The sequence below is a fragment of the Drosophila obscura genome, unplaced genomic scaffold (genome assembly GCF_018151105.1).
Source record: "Drosophila obscura isolate BZ-5 IFL unplaced genomic scaffold, ASM1815110v1 contig_1, whole genome shotgun sequence".
Taxonomy (NCBI): Eukaryota; Metazoa; Arthropoda; class Insecta; order Diptera; family Drosophilidae; genus Drosophila; species Drosophila obscura.
In genome coordinates, this window is record NW_024542679.1 from 4,629,836 (window position 1) to 4,656,289 (window position 26,454).

At 44.9% G+C, this 26,454-nt stretch overlaps 1 protein-coding gene across 8 annotated transcripts; it reads right to left on the reverse strand.

Moving 5' to 3' along the window:
* Window positions 1-478: 478 nt before the first annotated feature.
* LOC111068525 (anion exchange protein 2) lies at window positions 479-23,458 on the reverse strand. Of its 8 annotated transcripts, none has more exons than XM_022358030.2 (15): window positions 22,862-23,458; window positions 15,589-15,868; window positions 6,683-6,833; window positions 6,329-6,602; window positions 6,125-6,254; window positions 5,951-5,977; window positions 5,682-5,843; window positions 5,366-5,608; window positions 5,160-5,300; window positions 4,353-4,568; window positions 3,566-3,763; window positions 1,758-3,496; window positions 1,487-1,681; window positions 1,198-1,426; window positions 479-1,130 (listed from the first exon to the last, which is right to left on the reverse strand). In XM_022358030.2, the coding sequence occupies exons 2-15, from the start codon at window positions 15,664-15,666 to the stop codon at window positions 1,059-1,061; spliced, it is 3,855 nt and encodes a 1,284-aa protein (XP_022213722.2). In that variant the 5' UTR covers window positions 15,667-15,868; window positions 22,862-23,458; the 3' UTR covers window positions 479-1,058. The 8 variants fall into 8 exon arrangements, with proteins under 8 accessions (XP_022213722.2, XP_022213724.2, XP_022213725.2 ...); XM_022358032.2 differs by lacking the exon at window positions 22,862-23,458 and adding an exon at window positions 22,599-22,694; XM_022358033.2 differs by lacking the exon at window positions 22,862-23,458 and adding an exon at window positions 16,665-16,918.
* Window positions 23,459-26,454: the final 2,996 nt, after the last annotated feature.

Genomic DNA, 26,454 nt, shown 5'->3' on the forward strand with positions numbered 1-26,454 from the left:
AGGCTCTTCGAACGAATATTCCTTGAAACGAACTATATATGTATATGGTATGGTATAGTAAGGTATATGCTTGTGGTATATAGTATAGAGTCATGTATAAGTACAGTGTGTGTGTGTGTTTGTGTGTGTTTGATTACAAATACAAAGAAGGCAAAACTTACAGCGGCTTTGTCGCAACGAAGCAGCAATCACTTTAGAAGTGTGCGCCAGACGAAGGACATGCAACAAATTTGTTATAAAAACAAATTGTCTCTTTTTTTTCTCTTTAGAATTAGGGTACAGTTAGGGGTAGAGTTTGTGTTGGTTTTTTTGTGTGTGTTTGACACTAATTATCACTACATCAGTTTGAAGCTAAATAGTTGATAAGTTTCCCTTTAGGTTTCGCCCCCCAAAAAACAATCTTTCGACTTTCCCACTTTCACATCGATTTGCGATAGTTTTGTGTGTACATGCAAACGCAATTATTGCTAAAAATACATGCGAAAATCCAGCTAAATAAATTAGTTTTGTGTGTGTTTTGTTTGTGATGCATATTTGTGTCCCCCCCCACCCCAAGCACTTTCTGTGGGGGCGCGGGGAGCTGTTTAGGGGAGCTGTTTTCCTGAATTAAAGTATTTTGTTGCCGCGGCCAAAGGAGCTCGTGTAAGCCCTCAAAAATATGCCCTATCAATATTAAACATTAGAAATTTGTTTCTTGATTTCTGATTTCTGCTACAATTAAGGTACAACATTTCTGCGATGAATCTTCTTGCCCAGCTTCAACCATTTACAATCACAAAATCACACCCATAAATATGCTAAGACATATCCGTTTTGGGGGTGCTGGTGGGATTGTTTCAGGTGTGTGTGTGTTTTTATCTCTAAATACTAATTGCAGGTAGTTCGTTAATGCATTTATACCCGAATTATGCTGTTTGTGTATTGTTGTTGATTTTCCTATTTGTCTGTGTGTGTTTCTGTGTGTTTGTGTGTTTTTGGGGGCCTTTAATACTTTCAATTCTAATTCACTAATTAAGTTTCTTTGTGTGCCTTTATGGAGGCGCCTAGTGGACATCCATCTAGGCTGGTATTGTTGTTTGTTCATAGAAATCCGGCTCATCCTCATCGTTCTTGGCCTCTTGGCCATCCAACTGTAGGTAAAAGCAAAGTCCAAACATTAAAGAAATGTAAAATGTACTAGTAGAACGCTTGGCATACCGCTTGCAATTCCTCTGGCTTGTAGAGGGCCACCAAACGCTGCCGTATGGGCACCATCATGATCAGGAAGAAGGGGAAGGCCAGCGAGAATCTCGAGGACTTGACCGACCACAACACGACCAGACACAGCACCTGGATGGTGGTGAACAGGTGCAGCTTCCAGGGACGCACACGCTTCACATACGACGTTGGGGGATAATGCTTCACTGGCATGAAGTACAAGCGTATGCTGTGGATCGCGAGGATAGAGAGATTAGATAATGTCGGCTGTGGTTATTCCATGACTTACCGTTCGAAGAACTGAATGCCACTCATGGAGGCCACGCCCATGTACAGGAACACTCCGAAGAGCACAGCCATGGGAATGAGTCGCAGGAGCGGCGCCATCAGCACCGACAAACCGATCATGACGCACACAAAGAAGCCGGACAGACGCTGCTCCTTCACATCAATGATCCTGGGCGATTCACCAGGAGCATGCGTGCTGGAGGAGGAGGAAAATGGAGGAAAAACATTGAGTAAACATCCCATAGATCGTAGCGTAATAATTGCAAACCCACCGTGACATGATCGTGACCGATGAGACGTGCGTCACGGAGCGTACAGTGGCCGCACAGTGCCAGGGCATGCCAAAGAGTCCGCAGAAGAAGTTGAGCAGGCACAGCAGGACAATGTCCCAGTGCAGGCCGGAGCCCTTCTTCAGTCCGCGCTCGGGTTTGTCCACAATCAGTTCCGATATCTGCGACTCCATGAAGATGAGAATGTAGACGAGCAGGGCGGGCACCACACAGGCGAAGGGCACCCACGTGGCGGTGGCATTGAAGCCTATGTACCAGCCGCGCAGCTGGGGCGCGCTGGGCGAGAGTCCCGCGGGCACCACCAGCTTCTCGGTGTAGACGGAGGGCACCAGGTAATCGACCAGCACGAAAATGGCAATGGAGATGGGCACACCAAAGTCCCCGAGGGCACGACGTGCATTGCGGCCCAGGAAGTGGGAGTTGCGGAAGAGCTTCAGGTAGTAGGCCACTACGAAGGTGGCCAGGGTGAGGATGGTGCAGAAGAGGGCGGTGTTTGGCTGATTGGTGGGCAGCTTCGAGCCACCCATTGGTGCCGCGGTGGTCGTTGCATTCAGCAGAGTGGCGCTCATGTTGTAGTGAGTTCCGTTCTGGTCCTGGTCGTGGGCGACGAGCGTCGGCGGCGGCAGGTTGTAGTCGGAGAGCAGGGGGTTCTGCTGGTAGATCGAGACCAGCTTCATCACCGTCTCCACGATGTAGATGAGGGTGATCAGGGCCGAGAAGATCTCTTGGGTGAAGCGGGTGAGCAGACGCACATAGACGCTGCCCTCGAAGGCGGACACACAGAGGGCAATGATGATCAGCCAAATGCCGACGAAGACGCGCAGCGAAAGGAAATCAAAGTCGTTCTGGGTGCAGAAGACCATCAGGGCCTCGTCGAACAAAAGCAGCGGTCCCGTGGTGCCGATTATCACCAGCGGCTGGCAGGAGAGACAGTGGAAGACGATGCCCACGAAGGAGCACGAGATCAGAGTCTCCGAGATGCCGATCCTGCTCTTCGTCTTGTCCGACACCAAACCGCCGAACGTGATGGCCGTGGAGAGGCAGGCAAAGTACATGAAGATGGTCGCCGCCAGGGTCTCCGTGTTGAGGCCGTCGAGGATGTCGCTCTTGTACATGGGCATGCGTCGCTTCAGATCGTTTCGCAGGCCACCCCACAGGCGGTGGGTCTTCTCCATGGGATTGGGCTTCTTCTTTTTGCGCCCATTGTCGTCATCGTCGTCGTCGCCGCCACCGCCGCCACCACCGTCGCCGCCATCGCCACCCATTCCGATGGCGCCCATCGATTGCTTCTCCAGCAGGGCCTTCTCCTCGTCCTTGCCGATCTTGATCATCTCGCTGTCGCGCTTCACCTGCAGCGCCTTGATCTTGCGCGTCCGAATCCAGTCCTTCTTGGCCTTCAGCTCCTCGAACGGCATCAGATCGTGGCGATCCCAGTTGCCGGGCGGCAGCACAATCGAATCGTCAAGGAACTCATTGATGGCCGACAGCAGATCCTTGCGGTCGTCCGCCCTGTAGGCAATGGCATGGAAATGCTCGTTGGCCATCAGCGTGGAGATGGAGCGACCCACCTCATGGTAGTCCAAGTCAAAGTTGAGCGGCCCCAGCAGCACGAACATGAATCTCACGGGCACCGGCACCTCCGTCAGGGTGGGCATCAGGACACCCTCCGACAGGCGGACAAAGGCAATCGTGGGCTGATCCAAGAACTCAACGGCTCCCACCTGTAGGGGAGAAAGGAAATAGGAACTAAAATAAAGCCATTAAATATCCCATTGGGGGATGGGACATACCAAAACTGTGGTGGCCTCTGCTCCAGCGGGAATGCGCCTCAGGATGGTGTCATTCTGCAGCTTCTTGAGATCCTCCTGCGACGACGAGTACATGTCGTCCTTCATGTCGATCTTCAACTCATTGCTGCGCTTGCTGCCACCAATATCGGCGGCCGGCATTATCTTGATCTTCTTGTCATCGGTGCCACCCGACAGGTTCTGTGAAGCATGCCCCAGAAATCAATCAGTATTGTTGGCATACCAGGGATAAATCGCTCTACTTGCTGGATAGAACACATCATGCATAATATATGTACAATACACACAGATAAAAACACAAAGATCGCTCGTGCAGAAGAGGTAAGTGGAGGAAATCATATTGAATGCATATCTACGAGTAGGGTAAGCATCAGAGTTACGAAAAGCAGGGCAAATACTAGGGTATACGTAATCAGAACAATCACAATCACAATTTGTCACAATTGAGAACTTGCCAATCGTGGAGGTGTTGGAGTGGAGTAGTGGAGGTGGTGGAGAGCACACATTTAAAAAACAGAGTGGTACTAAAGGAGGGGCTAGTGGGTGGCTAGGCGGCTAGGCTAAAAAGAAACATCGCGAGTTCTCTAAGCGCTGTACGGCAATATGGCTCTCTCTTCGAACAGGGAATGCAATCTGCATCTTTTGAATATTTTATTTCAAATCTCTTTAATCGACTGCATTCCCTGCTCGTACGAGTAGAGCCAACAGAAGGAGGCGTAGTATTAGGAGTGGGAGGAAGGTATGTAAGGGGACTTTAAGGTCTCATTACACCCAGATAGGACATCGTTGAGTGTCGCCGGTGATCGATGGCCGACGCAATGCCCGGTGGCGAGCCCACATTGAGTGTCGTTGCCGCCGCTGCTGGAGGGGCACTGGAGGTGACGCATATGCTCCGCCTGGCCTTGGCCAGGTTACGTGCCTGCTGCTGCTGTTGCTGCTGCTGCTGGAGACTCTGCTGCTGGGCATCGGCGCCCATCCAGAGAAACTGTTTCGTGTGTATGTGTGTGTTGTGCAGTGGGAGAGAGAGTTGTGGGTGGTTGTGTGTGTTTGTTTGTTTTGTTGGCAAAACGAAATCAATAAACCGCACAAGAAAGACACAAAACGATACAAAAAAAAAGAAAGAGAGTCAAACGTTGGCGAAGAAAGAAGAAGAAACGTTGGACAAAAGCGTTATCGGCATTATATCAGAGTTCTGTACGATCATGGCTATATATGTACAATTTGGCTATTCTTTACCGATTTGGGTATAAGTTGCTGTTGTTGTTGTTTTTGTTTTTGTTGTTGTTGAGTGTTCGAGAGCGACAGAGTGTGATGTGTGATGAGAGATGCATCATCGAGATGCGAATGCAGATGGCAGAAATAGACAGAGAATAATAATGACAACGGGATCATGGGATTAGCAACACTTTTCGAATCACAATTTTCACTGAAAGCCAATTATTTATAGCGAACAAGCGAACGACGTGGATGATGATTATGATGATGTCAGAGGATGGTTGGATGGATGATTAGTATTTAATTAGTATGAACAGGACGTGAGGATAATGCACAGAAGAGTTGCAAGCTAGAGGCCTACCTGCAGGCTGGTGTAGCTGTTGTATTTGCGCTTCGTGAAGGGCAGCACTCCCTGGTGTTCGTTGACATGCCGATGCCGCAGTAGCAGCGATCGCATCACCGATGGTTTGTCATTAATGTCAATGAGGTCCTCAATCACCATCTGCAGAGTGAAAGGATCAGGATTAGCGGGAGATCTCTCTTTCTATAGCTGTAGTACGGACTGACCTGCTCTACCACACGATAGGCCACTGCCGGCAGATCCTTCTCGTTGAGGTCCAGCAGCACAACGCCCGTTTCCAGGCAGCGACGCAAATTGAGCAGCGAATGGAATGAGAGGGAGGCAACATGGGGCTTGCCCCAGCGATCGGAGCCCTCCTCCACATCCTCCTCGTATTTGATCCAGCGCGCAGTCTCCTTCCACTCACGATCCTCGCCCACGCCAGTGAGCTCGTCCAGCTGCACAAAGATCTATTGAGATGGCAAGAGATAATGAGTGATGGCTGTGTTAACGGATTACGGACTACGGGGGATGTGCACTCACCTCATGGGGACTGTGATCCACCTCGGGCTTCTTGTTGGTGAACGGCGAAATGGTTATCTGCGGCAGCTCCCGCAGCTTAATGGATGAATGATGGATCTTGTGACGCCGCAGGGCACGCGGATCGTCCGAACGATGTGATCTCAGCTCGTTGAGATCAGCCTCCTACATGGGTGGGTGGGATAGGATAGGAAACATCGATTAGTGACTGAACTGTAAACTGAAAGCGGTATACATGGCTAAGGGCACGGTAAAGGATGTAAATGGTCAACCTGTTTAGCCGGCATTTGGCCATTTGTCTACGGGTTGGAGATATCCGTGCATGGGTTAGCAAATGAGAGAGATACACAATTGCTGGGTTAGTTAATGATCTAATCCGTGATTAGGTTGATTAAATTCTAGTGTTTAGTGTTTGGTGACTCTAGTGGCTCTATCGAGGACTCTACCTCCAATGCCGTGTCCTCAGGCTGCACAGAGATGCGACGCGCACCTGCATCACCGTTCTCCTCGATGGTCTTTTTGGCTTCCACGCTGTCCTGATGTGAGAATTTACGCTGTCTATAATACTGATGGCGGCTGAAAAGAGCAAAAGAAAATTGTCAATGATATGTCCGGTTAGGTCAGGGGTCGGGGCTTGCTGGTTAAGTTACCTTTTTCTGCGTTTTCGTTCGTGCGATTGGTCCGTGGGCTGATCATCATAGCTCAGACTCGGCGGCGTGATGACAATCTTCTTCTTGCCAGCGGCACCACCGAACTGAACGTGCTTCTCCTCCGCCGAATTGTCCGAGTGATCGCCGTGTCCGGCACGCTCTGAAACTAATGGGAAATCCTCGGGTATGTCATCATAGTTTTGTGCACCATTCAGTGGCTCCGTTTGGCTCTCGTATTCCGAGTCCTCCTCAATATTTAGATCATTTGTGCGAACTATAAAATAAAGAGCAACAAAAGACATATAAGGATCATCTGGCATATATGTACAACGTTTTGGATGGGTGTTCTCTTACTGCTATTCTTCTTGCGGGATGCTGTGGGCAGCTGCGTGTTGTCCTGAAAGGTATTCACATCGAATTTGTCTTTGCGTGCACTGTTGCCCGCAAAGACCTTTTCCATTTCCGAGTCCAACAGCACTTCATCGGGATCCTCATTGCCGCCGGACTGCAAAAAAATAGAATAAATAAATACATTTCAAATGGATTGTCCATCAATTGTTTTCATGCTGTCCCCCCTCCCACCATCAGAAGCAGCCACAAATACTTTTCAATTAAGAATCTACATATATACATAGGGAAAACAAAGTCATGTGACTCTGGCGGCATTATTGCCCGTCGTCACGAGTATTTATTTTTTTTCGAAACATGTCGAAAACATAGAGAACAGAAGGGGTAGGGGTAGGGGTAGGGGTACGGGTACGATGTACCGAAAGCATTAATCATCGCTCATTGAGTGTCAGCGCTACGCATTAGCGCAAACTACTCATAAAAACACAAGTGAAGGAAGGAAAGGAAGGAAAGCAAGGGAAGGGAGAGAGGAGGCGAGGCGATGCTCTATCTATAGAGAGAGATGCAAAGTTCCGCGCGTTGGCCTGTCTCTATATTTAATGGCGTTATTCATAATTGCTTTCAATCGATCTCAATTGATTTCCATAGTGACGAAGGCATTGATTGCCTCCGCAATGCGCGGTCCTCATCTACATTTCTCAAGTGAAATATATTTTGTTGCATCCACAAGGAACGAGGAACAAGTAAACTCAATTACTTCTAATTGTCGAGATGGGGCTATCAGATTACACAGAATAAAGGAAAACCAACAGAAAACAAAACAACAACAAAAACAACAACAACAATCTTATGAAATCGTTTATTAAAGAAATCACAGGAGAAGGTTACATGGTGTTCAATTTTCATTGCCTGGCATCTGGAAATTGAATACTCCGCATGATTTCCCCCTTCTCTACAATTATTTTTCTGTGTAAATTTCAATTCAATTCCGCAGAAGAAAAATATTATATGATCCGCAAGTGTTTTCAAAAGGTGCATATGAATTTACATACATAAGTACATATGTGTGCACGAGTATGTATATTCTTTTCAGTAAACTGTTTTCACTACAGTGGTTCAATTCTGTTTAAAAGGTAAAATATTATTCCTTTGGGATCTTTTTGATTTGATAAGGGAAATTGCTTTTAGCAATAAGAGAAGTTGAAGATCGAATGCCCAAAAACCATTAAGATATCAAGTATCCCCTTGAATATCCCCAAATATAAAGCCAACGCCTTGTTTTCCTCAATAATTTCCTTGATGAAGAGTGCCCAAAGAGTGTGCGTGTGTTTTACCCTGTTAAATGTTTACCCAAACAACAACAGATAAAGGAAATTCACGAATTTCACGAAATGTAAGTGAAATGCGATTTACCCATTGGATGTATGCCAATTCTACACCTGAGAAACGACCAATATATTTTTTTTTGCAGATATTTATTATTTAGCATGAACTTCGATATGCGGAAAGCGAAAGTATCCAGAGAGAGAGACAGAGAGCGAGAGAGTATCCTTGACAAATACATTTACTTCCTGATAAGCAAAAGGGAGGCAGAGGAGAACACACAGAGTTTCACTTTGAGTTTATAAATAGCAAACAATTTAATAACGCTGAGAGCCCTTGCACGTGTGTGTGTCCAGTGGGAGTAGAGTCCACTGGCCATTGTCTCCCCTCTCTCTCTCTCTCTATCTCTCTCTCTCACTCACTTCCTGTCTCCTGTTCCTTTGCTCACTCTCGCTTTCCCTATTCGCTACTCTCTCTGTCTCTCTCTCTCTGGCTGTGTGTGACCCCGACATGTGTTTTGTGTGTGCATGTCGGTGCGTGTCCGACTGATAAGAGAAAAGCGTAACGCAATGCTACGGCCACGTTACGTTAATTAATCGATAAACAATACGTGGCAGCAGCTTTTGGGGCGCACATTCCACCAAACGCTGTTGATATTAATAATGATAATAATAATAATGATGATGATGACTTTGGAGATACAAAACAGTAAAAGTATTTTGTCATTCGGCCATTAGCCGGGAGGCTCCATCATAATCTCCTGCCACTGCCACCCACACGGCACCTGGAGGCATCGCACTTTATGCAGAATGTCACCAGCGGCAGAGCGACAAAGCTTATCAGAGAATAATCGATGGTGGCCTGATGGGGATGGGGGGATTGGGGGGGACCATTCACCTCATAGGGCACTCTGCAACCGCCCAAGCAGACAGACACCCAGAGGCGTCACCGCCCCCAAGCTGTCTCTGACCTGTCAATTTTCGTTGTTATTTTGTTGTTTGCGCTGCTTCTGCTGCTGCTGCTGCTGCTGCTGTCTAGGGCCAGAGAAATGCATGGAGCATAGAAATAGAAACCAACAAAAAGTCCAGAAAAAAAATGATATCATCCAGCAGGGAAATTAGCGTAGGAATATTCAGAGCCCGCTTCCAGACAGACAGACAAATAGGCAGACAGACACTGGCTTAGACCAGAGTTCATTAACGAAATGTAACTGAACCGATTAGGCAAAATGTTTCGCAATTCTATAGATAGAACCTACACCAATGACTCGCACTGTACGTGTACAAGCCATAACTTTTGACTTCCAAGTTTGGTTCGTCTCCTCCTCTCTCTGTCTCTCGCCCCGCAGAACATCAACTCGATTTGACACGAGTTCTCTCGCTGAGTGTTTCTGATGTGATTTGACATCTCCTCTCTGAGGCGGGAGGTGGTGGCATAAAGTGTGGCAAGCAGCAAGTGAGCGGCGGCACGTGACACTCCTCGCTGTAAGTCATAAGCGAGTTATGTGGTCGTGAGCGCAAACAACTTTTTGTCAAGCTGAATCACAAATTGAATCAAACTCCAGAGGCTGCAACGAAACTTGTTTCTGTTTCACTGGCAGAACGTCCGCCCATTCGCCCTTCTACATCCGCCTGCCTGCCACACAGTTACTCTCATAAGTTTCCGCACGGATTAAAAGTTTGTCCAGACATGGGCGGTGGGTTTTATTCTTGATTCTCGGAATACATCTTAACCGTTTTTATGGCAAAAGCCATTTGAAACGCCAATAAATGGGGGAAAATAGTTATAAAATAGATGGGCGAATATCAGATACCCTAACGAAATAAATATCTTCATACTCGTAGTGTGAGTGTGCCAGGGATCACTTTTGGATGATTAAATATCTGTGAAATGGTGAAGAGCACCAGAGTATTTAAGCGCCTGTCACTCAGGCGAATGTATGGCATACAGAGACAGTGCCATAGTAAAAGTACAGCACCCAAACGCCACAGAGAAAGTGTATCAAAAGTGCTGGCAGCAGCAACAACAACAACAAGGAAAAACAGAAACCGTTTAACTTTACATTTCACTTTTGACTTTGACTTTGAGTCGGAGATATTTATGCGGGCGGGTATTTCTATTGTTGTTCCACAGGGGAAACTTTATTATTTTCGTTTGCTTTTTGCCGCTTGTCGAATTTGTTTGCCCTGGCCCCCTCTCCTCACTGCGCATAATTTTGGGTCGCATTTTCCTCGCGTTTTTCTGTGCGCCACGTAGTTGTGTTTTCTTTGCCGTTTTGTTTGCACAAATTAACGATGCTTCCCGGTAACGTTACGTCCGACTGTCAGCCTGTGTCTGCATTTCTCTCTGTATGTGTGTGTTGGTGTGTGGGTGTGAGTGTGTATCTGTGTTAATTTAATGTGAATTCCGCAGCGGAAATGCTCGCACAAGCAACCAAATGGACAGAACAGGACAGGACAGGAGAGGATGGTAGAGCAAAGGATGGGACCAGGATACGACAGGATATGGAATGGTATGGGCAAAGGACGAAGGATAGAGTAAAGAAAGGGTAGGGTAGGGCAGACGTGGTTGTGGATGTGGCAGACACGTGCTAAAGGTTAACCTTTGGTCATTGTAGTGTGCCCCTGAAGGCGATACGAGAGGCGAGGCATGAAAGCGTTAAAGCGTCGTCGTAAACGTAATCTAGTGATGGGAAATCATGCTGACAAAGCGGTCGCACACACACACACACAAACAATTCGATGTCTCTCCCTCTCACACACTTTCTCTCCGTATCTGTCTGTATCTGCCACAAAGTGTTGCATACTTCAAGGTCAGCTGTTTACATTGTATGCGTGCCTGCGTGTGTGTGCGCGAGTATGTGGGGAAAGTGTTTAGCGATAAATAGTCGGAAGAGGCCTCTGTTCTATTTATTTATTATCGTTCTATGGAATTTAATAGAACATACGAATATTTCGAAGGACGGTGGGTGGGGGGTTACGAATTTCATCCCTTAACAGATTGTTTTTTATGAGCGCTGTTGAGCTTGGCATGGCGCTTGCGACATTTCCTTGTTTTCTATGGAAATTAATAGAAATTATTCTCGGCAATAAAAGAGATTACGAACTAAGGAATTATACATTTGATAGTGCTTAAGAGGAATAGCATTAGGAGAGAACTCTTATCCTTTGAATATTAAAATAATCTTGGAAAGGGATCTACAAATATATGACTCTTTAATAGAGAGGAAACCTTTGATTCTTTGCCTCCCGGCTATCAGACAGATAGAGCATACACATATAATTGGTATGTACTCCTGTAGATCTCTAATATGTACCTACGAACTTCATCAAGACGTTTAATTCGCCTTAATTCAGCGCTGTACATTTATTATTTTACATGAAATCATTCATTATTCATGTGCTCATCCGTTTTGCACAAGTTTTCCTCATTAATATTTCAGCCTCCCTCAATAACTTCTTCAAATTGAAAAATTTCTTTATCGTTTTTCATCTCTCTACATTCCCTTCCACTAGGAGCTCTCTTGCTCTCTGCTCTTACATAATACATGAGTATCAATAATTCAGAAATTGTTGATTATTTTTAGAAGTTTATAATTCCGAAAATGAATTGAAAACACGAAACCACAGCAGCCAATCATCCATCAATTCCATAAAACTTGATTGAGGTGAGATGCTAGGGAGACCCTCTGCTTTTTTCAGGAATTTCTTCCCTCAAAAAACTTGTAAACTCACGACCTGTAGGCACACACGTGTGCTTTCTTGGTGTGTGTGGCACAGTCTGTGCATTCCAGATGATGCCTGTCGCCTTGGGGCCACATTTGAGCACTTTTGCGGTGTGTGGTGTCCCGTTTTATTGCCCCAAAAAGTATGCAACACAAAACACGAATTTCCTTGGGGCGCCTTTTCCCTGCCGTTTGTGTGTGTGTGAGTGTGTGTTTGTGTGAGCCTTATAAATGCCCCACTCACTTGTTGGCCCAGCTGCCAAGCGAGCATTTCTGGACCCTTCGCCTTTCATAATATTGTATAATACTCATGGATGGGCCTGTATCTGTATCTGTGGCTGTAGTATCTGTGCGGGCCTCTGTGCATCCAGCACAGCTCTCCGGCCTCTCTGTCTATTGGTGTGCTTGTGTGGCTGTGTGTGAGTTCTTTTGAAATATTTTTCAAGGTTATATGCTCTTGAAAACTTATTCTGTTTACTGGCCCTACTTTATATTATAGATCAAACAAGTTTCCCCCTCGAACGATGTACCTTGAACGCTCCAAGAATTTACTAACAAAAAACTTCCTTATTTGCACAGGAATTTCTTTGAATTTGATTTTTGATTTGATAACTTTTCGTCACGCACCACTGCGGAAGTGTTGTTGCAACTATCGTAATAGCTCTTTTTTTTTTGCTCGGCCTGTTGCACCGTGTGACCCGAAAGTGGGGAGAGACCCAAAAAAAAACTACGACCACGCGTGGGTCGTCTCTCTCACTCTCAGCGCGATGTCCGTTGTGTGGGAATGCTTCCCAACAAATGATGGGGCTTCTGGTGGCTCCACTGCCTCTGCTGCTGCTGTTGCTGTTACCTGAGTGCTGCTGCTGCTGTCGCTTCTGCGCAGGCGCTGGGCATGAAAGCGCGCGTATAACGGTAGCATAGTCGTGTGCCCCGTCAGCTGACAGTCGCTGCAGCGCCTCGTCCACGCTCAGCTGATTCTCAGGGCCGTATTTAGCGCGGCAGGCGTTTTACTACGTATCCGCCACACGCCCAACTCCCCCCTCCTATTGGCACTCCCACTGCTGATGCTGACGTAAATCGGAATGCAGTTCTGGGCCAAAGCTTTTTCGTCTGCATTTTTTCGTGCTTTCGAGGCGCGCAAAATAATTAATGGAAAAGCTTCCGGAGGGGAGCAGAACCGTACAAAAGAGGACCTCAACTGATGGTCAAGGCCGCTCAAGGCCAACACTTGGTGGGCGGCGGGGATGTCTTAGGGTGTGGTGTGGGGGTAGTGTGGTGTGGGAGCTTTTGGCTCAAAGTTTTCCAGCTAATGCTGATGCATAAAAAATCTATTCCTATTCACTTAGCGGCTCACTCTCGCTCTCTCTCTCTCTCTCTCTCTCTCTATCTATCTCTGTTTCTCTGTGTGGCATACAACATCACAGCAGCACAGAGACACCATTAAGGCTCATTAGTCGCGTGTCTCTGTGAGAGTGTCTCTTTGTGTTAGTTGTGTGTGTGTGTGTGTTTGCATCTGTGTGTGTTTTTTGGGTAATTAGCGATAACAGTTCGAGTTGTAATGCGGCTAATTGAGTTATGTGCATGTGTACGCTGTACAGTGCTTTACAAGAGTGTAGGACTGTGTAGGACAATGTCGCACGGGAGAGACAGTCAATGTTGATTATGTAAGATGACAGGAAGGGAGGCTTGATTATGCTAGATGATAGTGGCAGCAGAATGCACGAGAACTGCTGGTTGGGGATTGGGAAAGTGAGAGAAAGTACTGAAATATATATATGATCGATTCGCTATCGATATCATTCCACTGTATTTGGAACCTTGAAACGCACTGTGCGCGGAAAAAACAAACAACACACACACACACACACACACACACACACACCTGAGTGAAACATTTAGCTAAAAGCTGATCAAAGTTGAGCATAAATCATGGCATACTTTATGGTGCAATTAAGTTAATTGAGGCTACTAACCGCTACTGTTCCTCCTCCGCACCCCACCCCCTGGAGTGCTTTCACCTGGTGAATGGTGTCAATGAATTGCCAGTGACTACAATTTCCACACACAGTTTACTATTACTTTTCATTGCCAATGTCAGGGCAGCAGCACAGCAAACTAAAAAACGAGAGCCAGCGACAGCCAGCGAGACAGCCTTGACCACGAATATCGATTTCCTGTTTTGCTGCGGCCGACTGCCGCTTCATTTGAATGCTGGCTTCCTGCTGCTGCCAACCTGCCAACTGCCTCTGTACTTTCCGATGCGTTTTCCATTTGCCATTTGCCACTTGCCACTTTGACAATTAAAATGCGTTTTCCCATTAGGCTTTAGCCTTTAAGCTGACAAACAACTCGCTGTGTCTGTCGCCCGCACCTTTCCCTCTACAAAAATAACAAAACACACACACACTCACACACGGCGTATACGTAATATCGAACCACACCATAAGCAGCTCTAACTGTAATACTCGTAGAGCTGTTGCGGGTGGGGGTCTTTGGTGATGTTGTTGAATGAATGAATGAATGAATAAATGCATGATTAGGCGAGATCTGATCTAATGCCGGCCACTGGCATGCCCCGCCGCACGGCACCGCACCGCACCGCACACGAAAGCGAAACTCAAATTGAAACCGAAACTGAAATCGAACACTGGAATACTGGAAATGCTGAAAACTGGTTTCTAAATTGTGTCAGTCGTTGGCTGGCGGGCATTTGGACAAACTGCGGAAATGTACAATACAATACAAAAAGCAACAACAACAACAACTACATATAAAAATCAATAACAATTACTTGACATTACTTTGCGATTTGCCAGCGAATTAATCAACAAAAATTTGCACACACAACAAAAAATAAATCGAATTTTTAAAGTGAATTTTTTAATGGAAAATTACTGACAAAATGCCGCAAAAATATTCGTATTTTTAGACAAATTTGTAAAGCTAACATTCAGATAATTTACGAGAGGAAAAATATGAAGGGTATTTAGTGCTCAACAGATAGTGCTCTGATGGGAAATTATTGGGAAATGGATATGGAAATGTGGAAATCTAGAGATAAATTATAAGAGATAGTCCAAGGATGAGCTCAATTCTGTCATTATATCCATTTGCTTAATTAATTACATATCTTAAATCAATTCATTCGATTATCTATGCATTGAACACAGTATGTGTTGAATATTGCAAGGAATAGGGTATTATTAGTAGTTTGTTTAATTATGCAAACGTAATAGCAATAGGATAAAGTCAGAAAATACGCAGCAAAGTAGTGTCCCGTTAGTGTCCCTTCTTATGCTTCACACAAGGGTTTCGGCCATTGATGAGAATGATAGTCGCACTGTGGGAACCTTCCATACGAAGGCGTCTCAAAAGTGGATTACCTGAAGTCAAATAGCAAGGCTTTTCTGTAGATACAGACACTTGAGATTTGAACGATAAAAAGCGCCCATAGTGCTTCGTCGTTGACTTCTTCGGCGCATTAACGTTGTTGTTTTTTCAGAGACAGAGCAAGCAAACGAAAGCAATTGCGAGAGTGTTTTTTGCGTGTGAGGAGCAACGAAGATCAAGAGATAAGACGTATGTGACTCCTCAGCGCTCATGGCGAAGTAAAACAACAGAAACGTTGCAATTCCTGAGAGAGCAATTAATTTCCATTGCCAGAGAATGTATTTCGTGCAATTTAGGAGCGCACAGCGGATACGATTGAAAGAGAGTGGGAGTATAAATTACGTTTCAGGGCGCTTTTAGTTAAAACAAAAATTATTATGATTCGAACCTGTAGCGTAGTTCCCTCTTTCGAGATTATTAACTAAACTATTTTCGTCAATAAAAGACCCCCCTTTTTATGCACTGATCAACTTACCTTCTTTTTGGTATTGAAACCCAGGAATGACAATTTGCGAACATTGTTCTCCCTGCCGCTGGCCGAACTGAAACTCATTTTGTGTGGGAGAGTGTTCTGCTTCCGTTAGTTCAGTGTAAGTGTAATCAATCCAATTTCAGGATCGTTTTTTTAGTTAATGGCTCTGCTTATTTGATGATCAGACAGTAATCGGGCATCGAGCTGTTGTTGTGGGAGATCTGACGGGGCCACTGTGGATGCTCCAGGAGTCTCGGCATTCGGTGCAACGTTGGATAATGGCCTGCAAATAAAACAACAGAAGACAGAAATACAGTTTCAGAAACAGAATACAAAACATGGAACGCTTTTCGATTAATAAACAATTTCGACTGTTGCTGCTGCTGCTGCTGTGGCTGTCAGTGGCATGTGGAGAAGGCCAATTGAAAGCGATTCCCCCGTTTCAAAGAAAAATCATCTACTGCTGGCGGGGGCAATAAAAAAACACACACACACCCAGTACGAGTATTCCCGACGCGACGCGACTCAATTAAAGTCAAATGGCAGCCACACGCATAGCCCCCAGAAGGGGGTGCTGGGGAGCAGCCGCCGAAAGCACGCGACTTGTGTTGATGGCTCGTGATCAATTTGCGTTATTTGACCACTCAATCTATTTGGTTATAGGAGCGTTATATATGGAAGGGGCATGCATAGGGGCAGTGCGGTCTGCTTTGCCACTGATCATCGTTCCCCCCGCTCTATTTTAGGCGATGGCATCTTTATATGGAGATCTCATGATTAATTTCGTCACATTTTATGGGCTTGAATTCTTAGAAAATTAATGGGGAAGAGGCTATCCCAGTTGAGTACTATCTTTGGGCAGTTTCTTGAGTGGAGATCGCTTAATCGAGCAAATAGAATTTATGCTGATTCAGGGGTCTCTTTCATAGTACACCCCTATAATCCTTGGGGCTCCCTATAATGCGATGGGCGTAGCAGCAGCCATTGAACCTAAGACAACAAAGCGGACGGACGGACCCTCTGTTTTTCCAGCTGTTAAATGCTTCGTGTCGGCAGGTCCTTAATTATTCAGTAAGCACCTTTCTTTCTTGCTCGCCTTCTTTCGCGGCGACGTGTGGGAAGGAGGGAGGGAGGTAACCCGTAAGTTACACAAATTCAATTATCTCCTTGGAAATGCCATTCACCATTCACACGTAAGCGGCGCAACACGAACACGTTTAAGCACGTCTCTAAACACACGACGATTCACGTACACGATATTCGACAGGACTCGGGGAGACGGACTCGAGGCGTCCTCTATGACAAACGAATGCCGTATGAACCTGTTGCGGCTGCTCGAGCACTGATTTATGTGTTGTGTGTTGTGTGCTTGCTTCTGCGGTAAAGAACGTTGGGGAAGTGAAGCGCCCAAGCGCCAACAAAGGCCCACATCCAACCATCCATCGGTAGAGCACCGCACCCGAAGTCCCCGAATGCACGAAACCCCCGAACGCAGTAGTATCTCCCGAGTATCGTATCGTATCGTATATCGCGCGTTGGGAATCCGACATGAGTCTCGTGCTAAGACAGCGCCTCATTTTAGTCGCTGGCAAAAATTTTCACTTTGCTTCTGTGTTGATTATGTAAGAAAATGTGACTTGCCTTTAAGACGTTCGGGTCTTAGAGGGGCAGGGTTTTGGGGGCGGACGCGTAGACTGTTTGCCTTGGATATTGACTTTTGTTTGCCATATGTTTCTAGCGATAAAAATATATATAAAAAATTGATGCGTCTCCTCCTGCTGTCCGTCTGTGTGAGCATGGATTAAAAGTTAAGTTGCTGTGCAAACAAAACTTTCAGAACTTTTGGCTTTTGGGCGAGACCTTGAATGTTGACATACACACATGCAGCAGAGGGTGGGTGTGTGTGTGTGTGTGCGGCACGTTACGGTAAATGTTATTAACTAATAAAAGGATTTCCAAGTTGATAGATTGCTTATTTGCTTGCATTGAAAGTGCTTCAAGGTTGCAAGGTTATTAATAATAGAAATACCCTTCATTCCCAGACAGTTGTTTCCTGCAATAAAACCAGTCGTGATCATAGATATTAAGCTATTCGTTTCTATTTATATTTCTTTTTATTATTTATGGCTTACATTTGAATGGATTTTTACACAAGTCTAAAGATATATTCGCTGTGTAGAAAGTAAAATTACGAGAGTACCTTTCCATGCACAAATTTCTCTAAAAATTTATTTATAAAAAAATAATTTCAACTAAGTCCCTAAAATAAGCCACAGCCTGGTACAAATCTGGTCTAAAATTTGATTGATAATAAATGAAAAAATCTGCTGAAATCTCTGTACGTATTACGCTTTTCCTACAGGAACTTATAATCTCGATATTCCTTCACGTACAAATTTATCAACCCAAAATCATCTTCTATATCAGCACCTTCAAGCACTTTCCCTATTCTTTTACAGATTATATGTTATCGTTCGAAAGCCTACAATACTCTTCAGAATTCCTTCCATAATCTCCGAAACTAATACAACAAAAATCTAGAATCAATGACATAATGGCCAAACCACGAAATAGATCCATCGAGTGGTATCTACAGACGACACTTGACTTTCACAGCTATATTCGTATACTCCTGAGCTTCTCAGCTGATTCCAAATCTAATTCTTCAATCGAACGATCGCGTGACGTTCCAGAAAGTTTAATACCAAAATGAAAACAAATAAATTTACACATTTTTATATGGCACCCGCACAAGACAGAGACAGATGCCACCCACATACAAGAGTACGATAGAGAGAGAGAGAGAGAGAGTTGTCATTGCATGCTATCAAAATTAGAGTAAAGCAAACTGTTAAACACAAGACACAACAAACAGCAGAAACCAGACCAAAGCGACGACGCGACAGGTTCCCATAAAACTTAAAACCCTCAAAAGGTGTTACATTTAAAAACCCCCCAGCCCAGCCCCACAACAGCCAGTCGGGATATGCGGGAGGTGTAAATGGCAGGAAGGGAGGTACCACAAAAAATTAACGTGGTGATCAATTTTATGGGTTCATTAGCGTTTCGCTGGCAAACTGGACGCCAAACGATCGATCGATCGTACGACGACGCGAGTGACTTAATTCTGATTTAAATTACTGTTTGAATATGGAATATATCATGCATATACGAGTACATTCGTATACACTCGATAAAGATAGGGGTGGATAGTGGGTGGTGTGTATTAAAAGAACTGTCCGTCCACACCTCACAGTCCTTATCGCAAAGAGCAAGAAGGAGAAGCCATTCACTGCGATTCTATTTCGAGATACAGATATACAGTTATAGATATGTACTCTCTTCCATAATTGATTAAACGGTATTGACAGTAATGTATGGGAGAGCCACGCTATGCTATGCGACATCATAAATTATCTAATTGTCTACTATTGTGTCGTGTCGTGTCGCCCGAAATTGATTTGATTTGCAAAAGGCAACAGCAAAGTCACAGCGCAGACATCTAAATTGATGGATGATAAGTGCCCAGTGGAAATGGCTTTATTTCTGAGTGTAATCGGTGGGTGAGGTGTGGCAGTGTGGGTCTCGTGTTACCTCTTTATCAGTGGTTCTCTCAGCCTAATCTTGCCAGATCCAACCGGTTTCATGCAGTCAGCTGCTCTGGGATTATACATTTCTGCACAAATTTACGCTCACGTGCCGCTGAACAAGTTGGTGCAGGGAACCGGTTTACAAATTGCAACACTCATCATCAATCGGTGGCAGCTGCAACTGCTGTTGGAGTTGCAACATGCAGCTGACATTGAACTTGAAACAACTCAAGCGATTCGAGGCGAGTCAAACGAACAGAAAAAGGGGTAGCACTGGACTCCTCACCCTACCCCAGTTAAAAAGAAAACAGTAGCCAGAAAACCCACTGGAAGGTAAAAATGTCAGCATTTAAGCCCGACACTCGAGATATAGAGGAAGCCGACGTCGAAACACCGGTAATTATATAGAAGTGCGCCAATACATATTTTATATTATATTCCACAAGATATATGAGTGCATTAAAATATTCGATAATTGAAAACGCATTGCCCACTCGATTGGGTGGGCTGTAAATCTTTGGGCAACGAATATAAATATTTGGTCAGACGGATTACCAGAGAGCAAGCACCATACTTTATCTTGAATATGGAATATAATTTTGCTTTCGTTCCACACTGTGTAGCGCCACTTTCCACTTGAGTGACAGTTCTATTGTACGATCCGGCAGTGTTGTTGAAGGATTTATGATCGCCGATTTGGGCATACAAAGGTTCCAGCCAAAAACTGCAATGGAAACAACACGACATTTGGAAGCGAAATAAAAACAATTTTTTAATGCTTCACTGATCCACACACACACACACTCAAAGAAATCACCAGGGAGGGCATGTGGGAGTGCAAAGTGCCATTAACAAAAGGCAACACGATAAAAATGGAAAACCAATTCCACCTGCAAATACATAGATATTCAAACGAAACTAATTGGACTTCTGGCATACGGCCACCACCAACTAATGACTAAACGATCGACTGAATGACTGACTGAACTGACTGTCAGATCGACGACCGCTGTGGGGGCTGACTAAACTAATAACATGGGCACATGTAACACTCCCCCCAGCCAGCCCCGCCCGGTCAATGTCTGAGTTTTCTTGTGGGTTCTACTTTGCGACTCACACGATAAGCGATAATTGTTCATATCTCGATCAGAGGAACAATAATAATTCGTCAACTCTTTTATAAATAACAATCTCTATATCGATTTCAGAAGAATTCCCAGTGGTTGCGCAAAGTAAGCAAAGAAATTTCTTTTGTTTGGATGAATGATTCGAATCGAATCCTTATATCAATCTGGATATCATAATCTGTCATGGGTGGGTTTCCCAAGACGGGAAAAACAATATGAAATATCTTATTTCATAAAAGAATGACGAATGATGCCTCATACTATCGACTGCTGTATATTTATCTTTACTTCAAATTACTCTCATTGTATAGAAAGAAAACCACTCTCCATGATGTTATTATCTAAGAGTGACCACATGAGTAATTCTAATGGAAAAAGAAGAACAATATTACGTCATAGAAGTGGAAAAAAAATGAATTGAGCACCCTTTGCTGATTGATCATTGATTGAAGATACCCTAGGATGTAATTTCGTTATTTGTATATTGTTGAAGAAAGAGATGACTTTGCCTGTGACAGAGAATGATCGCAAGATAGTCAAAATAGTTATAGAAATATTGAGAGAGAGATACGTGATAGCACTCAATGTAAAAAGTGTTCCACTTTTATCTAGAAACGATAATTTGTATTCGATTTCGTTTTTCACCTCGAATTCTTCTACGTTCGTGTCTCTGCCGTCTCCCTTGACCATTGCCACTTCCACTTCCCATTCCTATTCTCTTGCCCCTTGGCTATTGTTATTACATGCTTCCAATTTGCACGCCGCTGCAAATTCCGTGAACCGTTTTCACAGGAACAATAAATATCGCTCTCAAAATACAGCAAGAGCTTGCTGGCAAGTTGTGTAAACAAAAGTGCAGCGCAACCTAACCACATCAGAGGGTGGGAGAGTGAGAGAGAGAGAGAGAGTAACAGAAGGGAAGAAGGAGGAGGAGGAGGAACCCCTCACATAACAATAAAAACAAACTTTAAGCGTCATGATACATTTTGGTTTAAACATCAGAGAAGAACAATAACAAAAGCTTCAACAGCAAACCAGAAACAGAAGCAGGAACAACAGAATAGGGAATAAAAGAAAGAAACACTAGCTGCGGGCAGCCGAAACATTTCATACCCTTTCTTTTCGATACGATTCTGGTCTATACGATTTAAGTCACGTTTAGTTTTATAATTTATTAATCTCGTTTCGTTATATGTATGATTGTTCAAAAAACTTCCCCTTCTGCATGACTAACTTGTTGTGATATAGCGAATATCCTCCCTTCTAGAGTACCAAAAAGCACAAAAGTCGAGATAAACAAATTCTAGTTAACATTGTGTGTTTATCGTGTGCGGTGGGGTCGCGACTGCAACATAGGGGGAAGGGGAGCCAAATTATTGAGCCATTACTCACCAGATGTAACCGCAGGGGAAACGAAAGAGGGAGATACTACCTACACACCCAGAAAGGGGGGTGAGCGCGAAATAGCGGTAGAGGGTGCCAAGAGCACATATTTGCCAGGCGAGAAAGTGCAGCGCTCGCAATTCACGTGCTGCGCTGGATGGATGGATGGAGAGGGGTGAGATGAAGGGGTGGAAAAGAACACTCAACGCTGATAGCAGAAATTCCCCCGAAGAAGAGTTGTTGGTACTTTTTTTTGTGCCCGTGCTGTTGTTTCTAGAAATTTGCATAAAAAGCAGACAAACTTAGCATAAAGCGCCGCGGGGAATGAAAGAGAATGAAAAAGAGAACGGCGATGGCAAAAGGGAAAGAAAAAAAATAGGGAGGAAGAGAAGAGAACGTGCTTGCTTGCCTGGTGTGGCGGCTACAACTGAAACTGTGTTAAACTTTGCTGCTGAAACACGCTCAAAAAAAGCAACAAGAACAAGTAAGAACGCAACAGTGGAGAGGTCGACTCCGTGATACCCTTCTCCACCAACAATACGGAAAGTATGAGTGAACATTTTTATTTAAAATTACGTTAAAACCCTACCCTCTCTGGCTGTTGCGTAACCCTACACAAACCCATAATACTCTATCGTTCTACTCGTACCAGGATAGGGTACCCGTACCAAACACCGCCTCTGATCTGATCGGAGCGGAGGAGATCCGAAATAGAACCAGTTTCCAGCAGTCACATGCTGCAGTTGCTCGGGACTTGATTTATCTTTCTCCTTCGGCTGCCCAATAATGGTTCTGCGACAGTAATTGCGACGAGCATGTCAGTAGTTTGGCCCCCAACTTTCGTTTCTTCGATTCTTAGGTACGGTTCGGTTCAGTTAATGTTATTTTTAATTGTTTTGCCTGGGGTACATACTTATTTTCTTTGACACTTTTCCAAATGCCACACACACTGTATCGAGTAGATTTTAATTTTTCCTTCGAAAGTGATGGTTGGCGGGGGCAGGGAAATCGCCGGTCCGAGATATTCACAAATTTAAAGATCTTTTTTTGCACAGAAATAGCCGCAGACAAATCAGAGAGAGAGAGATAGAGAGAAAGAGAATGAGACGGGGACAACTGTCCCCGGATAATTGACACGTACTTTAAGAGCTCTCTTTCACTCTTCTCCTTCCTTACCTTTTACTCGGCCACAACAAAAAGCAACAGCAACAACTGGAAGCGTCAAACGCTGATGACGTCGCAGCTTAAGTTTCGCGAGTGGTGTCCAAAAATGTTCCACTGCTCCGTATCGGGGGGTGTGGGGTGTTTCAGTGATGTGTCAGTGGTTCATTGATTGGGGGGGGGTTGGGGCAAGCAAGGCAGTCAGTGGGTCCCTTGACTGATCGATCCGGCTGCAGCAGGCGCGGAAGCTTTTGTTTGCCGGGGCGGAGGTTGTCGGCTTTTTGGCAAGAATAACATACACACAAACACAAACTCGTGGACACACGCACTGGAGGGTAAAAAGAACGAACGCGTCGATAAAAACAACAAACGGAAGAGAGAGAAAGAGAGACACACACAGAGAGCAGGAGAAACGCACAGTAGAAACAAAGGCACAAAAATGACAGAAAGAACACAACGTTTGTTGTCGCTTTTATATGTAAGACTTTTTATTTTATGTTCCTCTTTCGCCTTTTAACGACTTTCTGCCTATATACTATTCGTACTATTCGCGAACGAAACGAACTTGAACTTGTTGTAAACGGTCTCGGTCCGCCCGAATTGCTGCGCTGCACGTTTCGAAATGATTTACTGTTCCTTTGGCAGCACGTTTTTAAACATCAGAGTAGAGAGAAACAGCGATCGAAAACAACGCAGCGCAGCGCAGAGCAGAGCGAGAAAGAGAGCGAAAACAGCTGCTGATGATCGTTGCTCTCTCTCTCTCTCTCTCTCTCTCTCTCTCTCTCTCTCTCTCTCCCTCACTCTCTCTCACTGGATTCGGCAGGCTAAATTAACCCTTACGCATGCCAAATGCTTCGAAGGGAGATATGACATTTTTGGCCCCCTGCTTATCTATTAATAACGATGGATTTCGTTTGTTAAACTAAATATAATCAGCGTATGTCTACGCCCCGCCGCCAATGTTTGCCCAACAATTCACACCATACAAATTATCCGATTTCCGACGCTCTAATTGATTTGATTGAATTTGCATTCAAATGAATATCCACAAAACTGTTAAGAACTGTGCGACACTCGATGCGCCAAAGTGGCAATCCGGTCATAATTTTTACCAACGTCTACATGTCGAATAATTTTGATTGCGGCTTCATTCTTGAAAATTTACTGCTGCAATAATGATTAAACTCAGCCAAAATTTCGCCACAGCAGAGGTGTGTTCTGTGGGTGTGTGAGGTGCTGGCTGTCTGATAAGAGAAAACGAAAGCTTTCCATGCCAATCTAAATAAGGATTTACCTTATTTGATGTTTGATTCCCATGGGCATTTTCCCTACGTCAGAGTGGAATTAGTTGTGAACATAATCTTTTTCTGGTATATTGAGGGTAAAAATTTGCAAGCACCTGCTAATCAACAGCCAATCTGTGTAAATTGTGTGGAAAGTGGTGCGAAATTTTTGTTATTTAATCAAATTAATTACTATATTTGACAGTTATTTTGATCGAGTGCGAATGCCACCAATTGGTCTGTCGAGGAAAATGTATGATCCCATTGTGGCTTTGCCTAAGACCTAGAACAAACAGAAACTTGAAACTGAAGAGCTCATGATTCACACGATTAAAAATCCATTATGTGATAAGCAAAAACTATTCCGATTGGTCATACGCACGGCGTACAGGCAAGGGTTAAGGGCAGCCCAAGAGTATGCCTTGTTTGTGTATTTGAGCAACGAAGGCCAAAAGTGGGCTATGAAAAATGATAACGGAACTACAGATAACCTTGGCAGTGCAGTGGGTGGGGTGGGGTGCGAGTGGGACTGGGAGTGGGCTAAACAAATGAAAAAACACTCAAAAATTGAGTGAAAATCCAGACGCATGCGTCACTGTCGTGGTGAAAAGCTCTCCATTCTGTGATGTTGTCCCAAAACTGTTGCTGTGTTCTGTGGCACAGTTGCTGCCACTGCCACTGCTGCTGCTGCTGTGGCTGGCTCCTTGGGGCGGCAGGTTGTAGGCGACTTGGACCTCCTACTCGGACTACAACTTCATTTTTATCATTTGATTTACCTGCAAAACTTTAACAATGCCCACTTCCGTAGCCGAAAGAGATGTGCGGAGAAGGCACACACACACACACAGGGAAATGGGAGGAAATTCTTACCTAAGCTTTACCTTTGTGTTTATGTTTGTACGAGACCCATCGCAGTTGTTGCTCTTTTTCACTTTGAGGGGCGCTCTCCAGTGTAGCAGGTGGAGGGGTGTGGGGGCAAACAAGAGGTGAGTGCCTGAGGAGCACAGCATCCGTGTGTCGTGTGTGGGGTGGAGGTTTTATGTGAAACTATCTTTTTTCAATTTCCCCGCATGGCTGCTGCTGTTTCGTTTCTACTACTGCCCATATAAAACGGAAATGGAAGTTTTGTAAATGTTTTCTTTTGTATTTCTTTTGGTTTGCGGGCCAGGGCCACCCCATAAAACCCCACCCCACCCTGCCCAGCCCCACGTAACGCGGGGCCTTTGAAAGATGAGCGAAAATGGATCTAACAGTAATAGTAGGAGATGAGTGTAAGAGGATGTGTGGAATAGTGGGAGTGGGTGTGGGAGAGGGGATGCGTGTAAGAAGAGCACTGAACGACTATGTCTAAAGGGGAGGGGGAGCGGGAGAGAGTCCACATGGCCAGAGCCAAGTCGTGCACTTTAGTTTTTTGGCTTGCAAGTGTTGTTCCTATTTTTTTATGACACTTGACGCTCAGCCAAGCCACTATGTGGGTGGGGGGTGCGGAGTGCGGATGGCGCTGAGGTTCTGCTGGCTGCCAACATTTTCCGTCATTGTTCGGTTTCCTTTTGCACCTTGACTGTGCCTGTGTTGGGTTTCATTTGGCTTAGTTTGGTTTGGTTTGGTTGGTTTGATTTTGCCTTTTCCTCTCTTAACCATTGATAAGAAAGTGCTTTTTAATAGCCCTACACCCACCCGCAGATGGTGCGACACTTTTTGCTGCCACTGTGTGCATCGGTGGACCTGTTAAACAGTGCCCCCCGCTATCAGCAATCTCGCTCACTCTCTCTCTACGCTCGCTCTCTACGCTTTAAGCTTTAAGCTGGAGCGAGCTTTTCTAACACCTGCCGATCGTAGTAGCGCAGGCAGAGCAGACTTCGTTCGTTCTGAGGTGCGTAGCGTAGTCGCTTTTGGCTATTAATAATAACAGCAAATATGACGCGACGCCAGTCTTGACTTGACTGGAAAAAAGCAAATAAAGATCGCGTATAAAATCAAGGTCACGCTGTGCAAAAGTAAAACAACCATTTTCCAATTCAATCAACAAAAAGTGAGCAACAAGTGGAAAAAAAGTGATGTGGAAGTTTCGGTGTCTGGTGTAGTCAAGTGACCCTTAAAATTCAGTGAACATTTCGAACATTTAAATCCAATTACGGTGGAAAAACTGCTGCACAGAAGGACAGACAGACAGACAGTGTCACACACGGTATGTTTGCCTACCGATAAGATAAGCAATCAAAGGTGGGTCTTGAATGGTAGACAAACACACAGAGCACACAGCACAGAGCACAGAATTTGCATGCCCAGATAAGTCTCGTGAATCTGTGAATCTGTTGAATCTGT

Coding starts and splice junctions, on each gene's coding strand:
- LOC111068525 (XM_022358030.2), bottom strand. CDS start 15,666: ATGAGTTTCAGTTCGGCCAGCGGCAGGGAGAACAATGTTCGCAAATTG. Junction 5,301..5,365: donor CCTATCGTGTGGTAGAGCAG/GTCAGTCCGTAC, acceptor TTCACTCTGCAG/ATGGTGATTGAGGACCTCAT. Junction 1,682..1,757: donor TCGGTCACGATCATGTCACG/GTGGGTTTGCAA, acceptor CTCCTCCTCCAG/CACGCATGCTCCTGGTGAAT.